The following is a 12,942-nucleotide window of genomic DNA, read 5'->3' on the forward strand; positions in this document are numbered from 1 at the left end:
TGGATTTGAAATTGAAAATAACAAAAGGTTTACGCAACAGGGTAAGACTGACTATGCTCAAACAGAAGGACTTTAAGAATAGTTTGCTTTTTAGTCATCATACCCTGGTAGAGAATACACACATATACACGCACACCATATACGTAAGAGCTGCTTGTCAGAGCAACTAGGGCAAGGACAGCATCGAGGATGATTTGCTGAGAAATCAGGCAACGTTTAGGAATGCTCAGAACACTCCACATCCCCTCACCTATCTGGCCATTCCGTGAGGGCCAGCACTGCCTCTGTAAAGCCATCCTGGATTCTCCTAAGCAAGGTCACATATTTTGTCCTTGGTGCCACCATGACACTGGTACACACCTTGATCACAGTCTAGCGCTAATCACAGATGACTGTGATTATCTATTCACATATCTGCCTCCTTCCCAGATAGTGAGGAACTGGAAGGTCAGGGACCACAGAACCCAGCAGAGAGCCTGGACGAACATGTAGAATCCGCACTTTTATAATAGATGACTGTGCGCATGTCCAAGTGCCAGAGAAAAGAACTCCCCAGGGCCATAAAAACCACTAACCATTATGCTTATTATTTACTTAATTAAATTTACTTAACTTACATCAATTTATTTAATTAATTATTTTAATTGTTCAGAGTAATTCATTTCTTCTTCCTTTCAACAATGATTTACTTGGTTTCCACTGAAGATATCAAGCATCATTCTAGGCACTGAAAGTAACCCAGTCGTGTCCGACTCTTAAGAGACCCCATGAACCATACAGTCCATGGAATTCTCCAGGCCAGAATACTGGAGTAGGTAGCCGTTCCCTTCTCCAGGAGATCTTTCCAACCCAGGGATCGAACCCAGGTCTCCTGCATTGCAGGAGGATTCTTTACCAGCTGTGCCACCAGGGAAGCCCAAGAATACTGGAGTGGGTAGCCTATCCGTTCTCCAGCGGATCTTCCTGACCTGGGGTCTCCTGCATTGCAGGAGGATTCTTTACCAGCAGAGCTACCAGGAGACTAACTTAGAGCAGAAAACACACAAAACATCGCAGAAAGTTTATTACATTTTAGAGGAGGGTGAGGAAGAGAGAATTTTCTTAAATTACAGAAGTGGAATGTCTATAATATTTGGGATATTTTACATGACCTAGTCTCAGCCCTCAAGAAATTTACATTATAGTTGGTGGAATTAATGCAAAGATAGTGAATAACAAAAATACAAGGTGAGGGCTAATTGTGTGGAATAGAAAAATTAGGAGTGTGAACATCCACTGGTGGCCACTTTGGGCTTAGAGAGATCAACAACAGCTTTCTGGGATTGTGATGGGTTTGGAACGGGAGGGAGCTGCTGAGAAAGAGGAGAGTCTAGTATCGCTGGGAAGGGGAATGGTCTGAGCTACAGCAGAAGAGAAAAGTGTAAGGCTTGCAGAACAATGCAAAATTCTCCCCTCCTGCACATCTGTTCTCCTTCTCCTGCTATTACTTTCCACCTAATCTCTCAGCTCCCACCTTGGACTCCTCTGTTTGCTGGAAGCCTTCAGTCGCCAAGACCTTAAAGGTGCTGCCCTGCTCACAAGCTCTCAGTTCCATTTCTCTCTATTCCCATGACCACCACTGGCCATTTCTGAACCTGACTACCAGAAAGGCTTACAGACCATCTCCCCTCTCCAACCCATTTCCCAGTGCACTGACAGGGAGACCTTTCCAGAAGCAAATTTGATTCTATCACCCCTTTCCTAATCATCTTTCATGAGCTCCAGATCACCTACAGCTAGGGTCCCCAACCCCCGGGCTACAGACCTTCCCTTGCATTACTGCCTGAGTTCTGCGGCCTGTCAGATCAGCAGCAACATTAGATTCTCAAAGGAGCATGAACCCTATTGTGGTGAACTGCACAGGCTTCATTCATCCAGGCTTCATTCTTCTCATGAGAATCATCCTAACTATCATCCCCCACCCCATCCATGGAAAACCTGTCTTTCACGAAACCAGTCCCTGATGCAAGCTGGGGACCACTGACCTACAGGGTAAAATCCAAAACCCTTAAAATGTTTGGAGGATTCTTCATGATGCCACACTTTCCTGGCTTCCCAGACTCGTCACTGCTCTCCTCCACCACAGGCAATACTTGGAACTCCAAGCTTTCTGCCTGCCTGCTTCTTCAACAGCTGGCCCAGCAATCTCTGTGCAGCCGTCTCCTGTCCTCCTCCATGGTTGTGGACATACTTCAATAACAGCACTTACTGCAAATGGCTGGTTCCGTGGAAACTACTCTCTACGGCCAGGACATGCATCTTACTCTCCCCACAACAAGCTCAGCACTTAATCCTACAACTAGCACAGGTTTGCTCAACTAATGGTTACAAAGCAAAACTGGTACAAGAACCAGATTTGCAAGTGATTAAAGGTAAAGTTTGTAGTGAGGGGACAGAGATAGTGCAGAAGATATGTCTATATAAAAATGCAACAGTAAAAAGAAAGCTAACAAAGATACTTGGGAGGTATAGCTGGACTATCGCCTCTCAAAGCTAATAGGCCTCTTCCCACCCATCCCCCACTCCAGTGAAGGACTATTAACTGTGGGCTCAGAGAGTAAACTCTACCATAGGTAGTCTGGAATCCAAAGTAGTCAAAAAATGTCACCAGCCCTTTCAGTAAATGAAGATGTTACTGCCATAAACTCATCAACCACTGCAGCCACCCCATGATGAACTCTGAAGGGAATTCAGGATGGAGGGAAAATAGGATACTAGGTCCTAGATAATAGTTAAGATGAATATCAAAGGAATGATTTCAATAAGCCCAGATTCTGGCATTCTCCCATACAAAGAAAAGCACTGAAACCTCTAATTTGAGATGTCTGGTTTTGTGATTAGCAGGAATCTTTTGATGTTCAACTACATGTTTCTTGTTCTTTATGCTTTTAAAGCAAAAAAACTCCTATATATCCTGGGTCCTTCCTTGCCTCTTTGAAACAGTCCCTCAAAGCTACCTGAGAGGCTGTCATCCCAGGCTATGATCCTCAATAAGCTCCCGAACAAAACATAATTCTCAACTTTCAGGTCATGCTGTTTTTCTAGTTGACACAAGCAACCATCTAAACAAAAACCTTTTGCCTGAACTATCTGAAGTGATCCTGATAAGCCTTCTTTTTGGAGAACAATTTTCTTCCCTCAGCTAAGTTTGAACAATGGAAATGCAAGAAACAAAACAGCATACTAAATATCTACATTCTGATTATAAAAGATATTTCTATCACTTTCTACACCAACAGGAAGAGATGTTAATTTAATTCAATGATCAGTGAGTGCAGGATATGGGGGTAGTGTTTCTGGAGGCAAGGCAGCTAAGGACCTTCTGCACACCGGGCACACAGAACCTACCTCAACTGTGATCTCTATCATGGGAATAAAGGCCATGAGCCAAATACCTCCTGCCATCACTGCCCGGATGTAACATCTGTGGTTCGTTGTTAGAAATGATTTAGAAAATAAGTGGCATTTTGCAAAAATGCTCCCATGCCATTAGGCTCTTTCACAGACCTCTGGCGATTATTTCATGCTAAACAAGGAAGCAAGCCTTATACTTACAGCACTCAACAATGCTTTGAAAGTAAGCAGAAACCCACACATCTAAAAAAGGGCAGGGGGCAGTGCAAATCCCAGTCTACTAGAAGGCACACTTCTAGTAGAAGTATCTAGTTTAAATAGTTTTTCTTTCTGTCTCTTGCCAATTAATTGATGATAGAGGTTTTACCCAGGAAATTGCGTCAAAATAACTCTTATGCTCTGAAGTACAAGGTTAATAGCTATAGACAAGTTTCATAGAAACCTTCAGTAACTGCGTGAGTTTTAAATTATTACACAACTCTCAGTAGTGACAAGCGCTGGGAGAAATATGTTAGTCAACAGGTTTAGCAGAGCCCTGCATTACAAAACTAGAGGTAGAGGTTAAAATTATAATCTTCATATCACCGGAGTCTTCTCTCCCATAGTTGGCAATTATAATTATTTCATAAAAGGCTATATACCATTAGCGTACTTCTGGTAAGCTCTAAAAAAGCTTATTTTACAATGACAAACTTTCCACTGGTATGGTAAACATCTCCTGATATAAAATCACTGCAACTCACATTAAATTTGTATAACAACTCCAAATTGTTGAAATCTGGTATTTGTTGACTGACACAGAATATGTTGACTTGACCCCTATATACAATAAAGTATTAATATCAGTAGACTCTGAAGGGTGGGATGAAAGAAGAATAGAGATATTTATTTTCTTAAATACACCTACACTGCTTGACTTGATACAGCCATCAGGTAAATACAGACTAGCCCAAGTTAGGTTTTTTCCCCCTAAAGTGAAATCTCTTGATGGCATGGTTAACAAAGCTCAGTCTTGCTTACTTTTTATTTGGGTTTTCACCCTTCTTTATTTACAACTGTCAATGTAAACAGTGACACCTCACCATAACAGGCAAAACTGTTTTCCTATGAAACAGATTGTGCTAATTTTATTACAACTTTTTAAAGTTTTCTCCTATGATTTATATTTGTATGTAATAAGAATTTGGGCTTCCCTGGCGGCTCAATGGTAAAGAATCCACCTGCCAATGCAGGAGATCCAAGCTCAGTCCCTGGTTCTGGAAGATCCCCTGGCAAAGGAAATGCCAACCCACTCGAGTATTCTTGCCTGGAGAATCCCATGAACAGAGAAGCCTGGTGGGCTACAGTTCACAGAGTCGCAAGAGTCAGACACGACTTGGTGACTAAACAATCAGTATTCGTATACTGAGGAAATTGGGTCAAGCTGGAGGAGTAGAGGGATATGTGCTCATCTTCTCCTGCCTGAGCACCAAATCACAACTAGCTGGTGAACAACCATTGACAGGAAGACACTGGAACCCACCAAAAAAAAAGATACCCCACATCCAAGGACAAAGGAGAAGACACAATTAAATGGCAGGAGAGGCACAACCATGATAAAATCAAGTCCTATATCTGCAGGTGGGCAACCCACAAGCTGGAGAACAATAATACCAAGGAAGATTTCACACTGTTGTAAAGGTTCTAGGCCCCACATCAGGCTCTCCAGCCTGGGGATCCAGCCAAGAGACTGGGAATCCCCAGGGAATCTGACTTTGAAGGCCTGCAGGATTTGATTACAGGACCTCCACAGGACTGCAGGAAACAGGATTTACAGGTTACAGCCTGCTAAACAGTAGTATAATACCCTGACAGCTGGAGCGACAAGGTGGAAGGGCATCAATCTGCACAGGTCTTGCAAGTCAGAAAACCTGGGTTTGAATCTTAATAAGCTGTGTGAGAAGTTAGGCAAATCAACCTGTGAGCTTCAGTTTTCTCTCCCATAAAAATGAACACTACTATTTGCTCCCTCCATATGGATGAATACCTAATTAATTATGCTCAAGTAAATGAAAGTATGGAGTATATAATTTGGCTTTGGATTTAAATGAGCAGTGCCTACAATAGCTAAGATATGGAAAGACAATAATTATCTGTCCACAGGTGAATGAACAGAGATGATGTGATGTGTATAAGTATACGTACATGCATATAACATGGGATATTAGAGCCATGAGAAACAAGGAAATCCTGTCATTTGCAACAACACAGATGGAACTTGAAGGCATTATGCTAAGTGAAATAAGACAGAAAGAGAAATACTGTGTAACTTACATGTGAAATATTTTTAAAAGGTGAACTCACAGAAACACTAAAATGAGGGGGCGAGTGGGGAGATATTAGTCAAGGGTACACTTCCAATTATAAAATGAGTAAGTTCCAGGTATCTAAGCATAGTGCTTAGAGTTAATAACACTGTATCTTTTGAGGTTAGATCTTAAATGTTCTCACCACACACAAAAAAAGACATGGTAATTAAGTGACATGCTGGAGGGGTTAGCTGTCTGGTGGTGATCATTTTGCAATATATAAATTGTCAAACATGTTTTACATTAAACTTACACTGTTAAATGTCAATTATATCTCAAGAGAGTTGAAAACAACAGAAAAATAAATACATGAGCAGTACCCAAATGTGAACGAAAAACCACACCTAACTCCTAAAGTTACTACTAAAGTTGTTACAGAAGAATATATTAGAGAAGAGTGTTAGTACGTAAGCAGGAACTGTTACGTTATTGAAACTGATCTGGCGTCCAGGAAACTGAGTCGGAGTCGGCCTGGTAATTTAATTGCCAGTCTTCCGGATGCGCTCTATCTGTCATCATTAGCTGACAGTGTTCTCTTTAGGGACCTTTCTCTCCACTCCTCCAACTGCTATCCCCTTCCTCACTTCCTCCCACCCCTTTCGGTTAACTCTTAAACAGCTCTCCCTCTCCGTGCACCACTTCTACAGAATTTTTAACCAGAAATAGGGCACGCAGGGCTTCCCCTTGAGCTCCGGGGACCCCTGGACGAGTAGGAAATGCCCAGCGGTCCACCCTGCCTCAGGGCTTTCTCCACTGCATCACTTCCCCCGCCCGCGCCGCGGAAAAAGGATCCCGGCCCACGCCCAGCGGACTCAAATCAGAACCCGGCCGCCCCACCCAGCCCCACCCAGCCCCAGCCCACCGTACCAGGGCCGCGCGTCTGCTTTCACCTAGAGGTGGCTTCAGGCGAGTCACACCCCTTCTCTCCTTACCAGGGCGCGCTCCTTGAACCCCGCCCTCGGGCTCGCAGCCCGCGCTGGCTCCCCGGAATCCCCCGCTCCAATTCGAGCCGGAGAAAATAACCCAAAGTTGTTGTCCAAAGTCAAGACTTCCTGCGAGCGGGGGCTTCCCCGTATCTACGATGCCCGATCAGGGCCCTCGTCCCTCGCCGGTCCCGAAACTGACCCGCGCCTCCCCGGCCTTCCCCGGGGCCGCCCGCTCGCCCGCCCGCCGCGAGCTGAGCCGGGAGGCGGCAGGTCAGCGGCTGGAAGCGACCGCATTGCGGCCGCAGGCGGGCGGCGCAGGCTTCCTTCTCCCGGTTCCTCTGCCCCCGACCTGCCGCGGGTCCCAACAACCTCCCTCGCCGAGAAGGGTGCGGCGCCCACGCGCAGTCCCCCAGTCCTTCCTGCGTGGGCTGAGGATTTCGGCGCCGCACCGCTCCCCCCCGCCCCCACCGGACCCCATCCCCCGGAAACCCCTCGCTCACCGATATCCCCGTCTTCTTCGTCGTCCTCCTCCAGCTCCATTTCTAGCAGAACGTCCCTGGTCATCATGGGCATGTCTCCCCCCGCAGCTCGGAACTTGGCGCAAAGTTGGGGGCTCCCTGGAGTCCGGAACTTCGGCTCTCTGACGGGGCGGGCGCCCGGGCAGGGACGGCAAGGCGCGTCTCACTCCCGGCTCAGGGGCCGCTGTGCTCAGCCCGCGCGCGGTGAATCAGGACCCGAGCGGTGCGTCCACGACAACCTCTGGCCGCCGGAGCCGGGCCGGGCCACTGAGCATGCCCAGTGAGCGCCGGGGCTCGCTGCGGAGTGATTGAACTGCCGCGGGTTTATGAGCTCCCAGAAGGAAGTCAGGCGAAGAGAGAAGGGAGCCGCTGGTATCCGCGCTGTGCCCGCCGGGGAACTCGCCGAAGGGGGAAGGCGAGAGCGTCAGCTCCGAACGAGGCGGCTCTCTGTTTCAGGTTCATACATGGGCACGTCCCGGGCTCGCTTTCTTTGATACCTGCTACGCGAGAAGGGAGAGACGCTGCTGCCGCCCCCAGGAAAGACCCTTTAGGCGAGCAAGTCTGGATGGTGTTTAAAAGGGAAGTGGAGCCCATGGCGGATCTTAAAGTATCAATTACTCTGACTCCAAGTGGGGAAACATGTATTCTGTTGGAGAATGGGGAGGTGGCAATTACAGAGAAGAGGCCAAACTCGTAGATGAGAAACAACAGAAGAAAACAAGACCAAGAAAGCGAGATCCAAAGACACGTTCACAAGGGGCAGGATCTCCGCATCTAGTGAGGTTAGGTTAGGGAAGGGAGAAGCGCCCCCTACTCCCGCCCATAGGGGCGCATGCAGGGAGTGGGCGGAAGATGATTGCCCAGAGATCGTCTTGAAAGCTTCATCCTCCGTGTCACAAGGGCAAAGGAAGCGAAGACCTCCATTATGGTTAGGGGTGAATTCTACTCTGGAGCAATGGTTAGGTGTGAACTGAACTCTTGAGCAATGTGAAAAACCATCATAACCAGAGGAAACAAGGTACTGAAATAAAGTTGAGGCAGAGAGTAGAAGAATGCATTCCTGGTGACCAGAGGGAGCAGTAAGACAAATACAAAGGGATTTCTGCTTTCAGACAGATGGGGTAACTTGAACTGCGGGTTCCTGGGGTTGTACATCAGCAGAACTTTTTTCCAGAGAAGCTGGTGTGTTCCCATGGGTCCATTGTGATGTCTCCAAAGGGCTAGAAGGTGCATTTGAAACCCTTGTTATATTCATTGTTTCCCTAAAACTTATTGAAACTTTTTGTATTTTTCCAATCAAGTCCAAAAGTGTTATGATAATGAGAATGAAAGTTCAGATGACAGAAGTGCATTTTATTTTCCTATATACTTATTTCTCATGTTTTCTTAAGAAAGAAATAAAGCATTGAAATCAACTGTCAGTGGGAGTGGGAAAACAGCTATGAATATGCATTATAAGACAAGAGGAAGTTACTTTTAAGGAAATATCCAGGAAACATATTTGCTTCTTAAGGAAGCTTTTGGTGGAAAATTAGTTTTAATATAAAGAGAAACCAATACAGCATTTTAAAGATAGGAGGCTGAAGAAAAAAAATGAGGAGAAAAGATTATTTTCTTTTAGTAAACTTTGCCCCTAATGCTTATAATATGGTTCCTACTAAAATAGAAATTCCAGAAGTATTTTGGTTACATGTGTATGTAATTAACATTCACAATTTTCATTTAAAAAATGCATATGGTAGCTTTTATGTGCTAGGCACAGTTCTCAATGTTCTGTTGTGCTTGCTTGCTTGCTCAGTTGTATCTGACTCTGCGATCAGATGGACTGTAGACCCCTGGCCTCCTCTGTCCATGGAATTCTCTAGGCAAGAATACTAGGGTGGGTTGCCATTTTCTACTCCAAAGGATCTTCCTCACCTAGGAATCAAACCCAGTCTCTTGCATCTCCTGTATTGGGAGGCAGATTCGTTACTCCTGTGGCACCTAGGAATCGCTCTAAATGTTTTACATTCAGTCATTTACTCTTCATAATAACCCTAGGATTCACCACTCCTTCACTCAAGCACAGAGCCATTAGCTTGTCCAAAATCACACAGGGATTAAGTGGTTGAGCTGGGAGTCAACAAGCAGCTTATTCCAGAATCTGTGTTCTTAAGTCACTTTGTAAACCCCTACAGAGATATTTTTAAGCCATTTTTTAAAATCACTTTTTTTCCCACCATTTTTTAAAAAAATATTTATCTATTTATTTCTTTGGATGCATCAGGTCTTAGTTGCAACATGCAGTATCTTTAGCTGCTCCATGTGAACTCTTAGTTATGGCATGTGATATCTAGTTCCTTGACCATGAATCGAACCTGGGCCCCCAGCACTGGCAACATGGACCATGAATCAAACCTGGGCCCCTTGCATTGGGAGCATGGAGTCTTAGCCACTGGACTACCAGGGAAGTCCCTCCCCACCAATTCTAAAGCTTTAAAATTCTCATCAACTCCCTGCTATCATTCTTTCACCAAATAGTCTAGTTCTTTGGGCCTAGGATTTTGTTCAGTATTAATCAGTAGTTAGAAAACTCTTGTGATTGATTTTCCATTAGGTTTCACTGAGTCATTTGAAACTCTCCACAGATTTAAAGTTTACATTTTTCTTGCCTGATAAATGTTGCAGAGACATTGCTAGACTTATATGTAAAGGTGACTATTGCTAGAAGGGAAATGAATTATTTACTTTGGTTAGCTGTAAATTTATTATTAGTAGTCAGTTATTTCATTTAATCCATTTAATTTCCTACAGCTTCTTTCATGCATTGTTTTTTCAACTGAATAATATATGTTTCAAAAATAATCAAGGTAACAGGCCTGGATAAGAACCACACCTTTGACTCTGAAAAATTATCATCTATATCATGAATACTTTATGAAATAAAATGTGCCTAACAGTCTGTGGCCAAGTGATAGGACTGGCAAAGCTTTTCCAAGTCAGAGATCATAGACCAAGTATCTTCCCCTTCATTGGTCTTCTGATTAATTGTAAGATTTGTCTGGCCACAGAATGACCCATCTTTCTCTGCCCATGCCTTAAATGTTGGTTCTTTTCTGGCTCCCATCCTCAGACCTCTTTTCTTCTCATCTTTCCCTACTGAACTCATTCAGTCTTGTAACTGTATTATCTTTTCCGAGCAGGGCTAGTTTCATGGCCATACCAACAGTTCATTCACACAGGGCCCTGCACTCAGAAGGGCTTAATATACTTGAAGTCTTGAGGTCTTAATGCTCTGTGGTTGCCAGCTTGAAGATGTTACTAACAGTATCTTTGGGTTTTTGTATTGTAAGTGAAGTCCATTGACAGAGTGGAGCATGCCTCCTGCCACCTCTTTGCCTCCCTGGGATAGGTTCAGCTGCCAGCTCCTCTCATTTTCTGGCATTTCACTCCTATACATTCTCCCCGTCACCTCATCCAGGACCAGGGAGAGACTTGGGCACAGGTGCAGGGAAGGTCAGGTTCATTTGTGTGCAGGGCATTGTGGCAGCTATCCTGGCTGTCAATGCCACAGTGTACCTAGGGGTGACTTGTTAGGAATGAGCCTCTGACCCTTGTGCAAGTGCATCCTAGCCTGGAAATTGTAGTCTCTTGGAGGTGTGCGTCTGATGTGGTTTAGAGATTAGGGGCCATAGGAAGGGGCTCAACTTCTCCACCCCGATCCAGAGCATTCAGTTCTACAGATTTTGGGGAGGAGGACCAAGCAGCTCATGGATCTCAAAGGCTCTTTGAACAAGGGACCCTGAATTTGCATTTTGCACTGGGCCCTCCAAATTGTAGAGTTGGCCTTGATTTCAGGATATTTATTTCCAGCTCAGCTTTCTGTATTGCACATGGTGTATCTGCCTACTTGCTTGAACATCTTCACTTGGATGTTTGTTAAGACATTTCAGATTCAGCAGGTTTAAAACTAAATTTATAACCTCTGCCCCATATCTGTTTCCCTAAACTAAGAATGGCACCACTAGTTACACAAGCCAATGATTTGAGCCTCACTTTGACTCCTTCCTCTCTCTCTTTTCCCTCTTGTTCAATCAGTTGCTAAATCCCATGGCATCCACCCTATTTTCAGAATATCTCAAGTACATCTGGTGTTTGTTGCCTATTGTTACATTGTTGCATAACCACACAGCTTGACATTTTAGCAGAGACTTGAAGGAAGTAAGAGATCAAGACATAAAACTGTCTGAAGGAATAGAGTTTTAGGCAGAAGAGAAACCAAATATAAAAGTTCCATGTCAGTTCAGTTCAGTCACTCAGTCATGTCCAACACTTTGCAACTCCATGGACTGTAGCACACCAGGCTTCCCTGTCCATCACCAACTCCCAGCGATTACTCAAACTCATGTCCATCGAGTTGGTGATGCCATCCAACCACCTCATCCTCTGTCATCCCCGTCTCCTCCTGCCTTCAATCTTTTCCGGCATCAGGGTCTTTTCCAATGAGTCAGTGTTTCACATCAGGTGGCCAAAGTTATGGAGTTTCAGCTTCAGCATCAGTCCTTCCAATGAATATTCAGGACTGATTTCCTTTAGGATGAACTGACTGGATCTCCTTGCAGTCCAAGAGACTCTCAAGAGTCTTCTCCAACACCACAGTTCAAAAGCATCAATTCTTTGGTGCTCAGCTTTCTTTATAGTCCAACTCTCACATCCATACATGACTACTGGAAAAACCATAGCTTTGACTAAACGGACCTTTGTTGGCAAAGTAATGGCTCTGCTTTTTAATATGCTGCCTACGTTGGTCATAGCTTTTCTTCCAAGGAGCAAGCATCTTTTAATTTAATGGCTGCAAGTCACCATCTGCAGTGATTTTAGAGCCCAAGAAAATAAAGTCTGTTACTGTTTCCATTGTTTTCCCATCTATTTGCCATGAAGTGATGGGATTAGATGCCATGACCTTCGTTTTTTGAATGTTGAGTTTTAAACCAGCTTTTTCACTCTCTTCTTTCACTTTCATCAAGAGGCTCTTTAGTTCTTCTTCACCTTCTACCATAAGGGTGGTGTCATCTGCATATTTGAGATTATTGATTTTTATCCTGGCAATCTTGATTCCGGCTTGTAAAATTCCATGGAGAAGCACAAAGAAGTCATAGCAATGGTGGCATAAAAGATTAGCCTCAAATGTAGTGACTTAGAGTGAGGTAGAAGCTATAACATCTTTTGTAAATCATTCATTATCATTTCTGCTGTTGGTCATACAGATCAGTCAGCTCTAATCATTGAGGGAGCTTATACAGAGAATGAAGACCAGAGGTGGAGATCTTCAGGAGCCATCTTGGAAGCTGGTTGCCACCCATATCTCTTGTCACTGTTCTGATAATACCACCATTCTCCATTCTTAGTTCCTGAGAACTAACTATTTGCTGACCACTTTCCTGGATTTGGGGGATTTAATAGAAAAAAAACAAAACAAAAAACAAAGACAGGTGACATCACTGCCCTCATGACCTTCCGTTCCGGTGGATGAAGACAAATAAGACAAATGTACTTATTTATTTGTCTGTTTCAGGAAGCAGCAGTTATAATCCTGTGTGGAACAACTAATAGGTTCAGGTCTGAGAAGGAGTATGACAAGGCTGTCTGCTGTCAACCTGTTTATTTAACCTATACTCCAAGCATGTCATGAGAAATGCCGGGCTTGATGAGTTACAAGCTGGAATTGAGATAGGCTGGAACTATTTACAACTGCTAGACATGGAAGCAACCTAGATG

General features: G+C 44.4%; 1 protein-coding gene across 2 annotated transcripts in view; it reads right to left on the reverse strand.

The window, feature by feature from the left end:
• ANO6 (anoctamin 6) overlaps nucleotides 1-7,714 on the reverse strand; it is a 235,836-nt gene extending 228,122 nt beyond the window's left edge. Inside the window, exon 1 of one of the 2 annotated variants that reach the window (XR_008199419.1) lies at nucleotides 7,168-7,714. Coding sequence is in view for 1 of the 2 variants with exons in the window: in XM_052641519.1 (XP_052497479.1) it covers nucleotides 7,168-7,240 (73 nt within the window). In the remaining variant the exon portion in view is untranslated. The remainder of the gene's footprint in view (nucleotides 1-7,167) is intronic. The other variant, XM_052641519.1, reaches the window with a different exon arrangement.
• Between the last annotated feature and the right edge of the window lie 5,228 nt (nucleotides 7,715-12,942).

The sequence above is a fragment of the Budorcas taxicolor genome, chromosome 5, assembly GCF_023091745.1.
Source record: "Budorcas taxicolor isolate Tak-1 chromosome 5, Takin1.1, whole genome shotgun sequence".
Taxonomy (NCBI): domain Eukaryota; kingdom Metazoa; phylum Chordata; class Mammalia; order Artiodactyla; family Bovidae; genus Budorcas; species Budorcas taxicolor.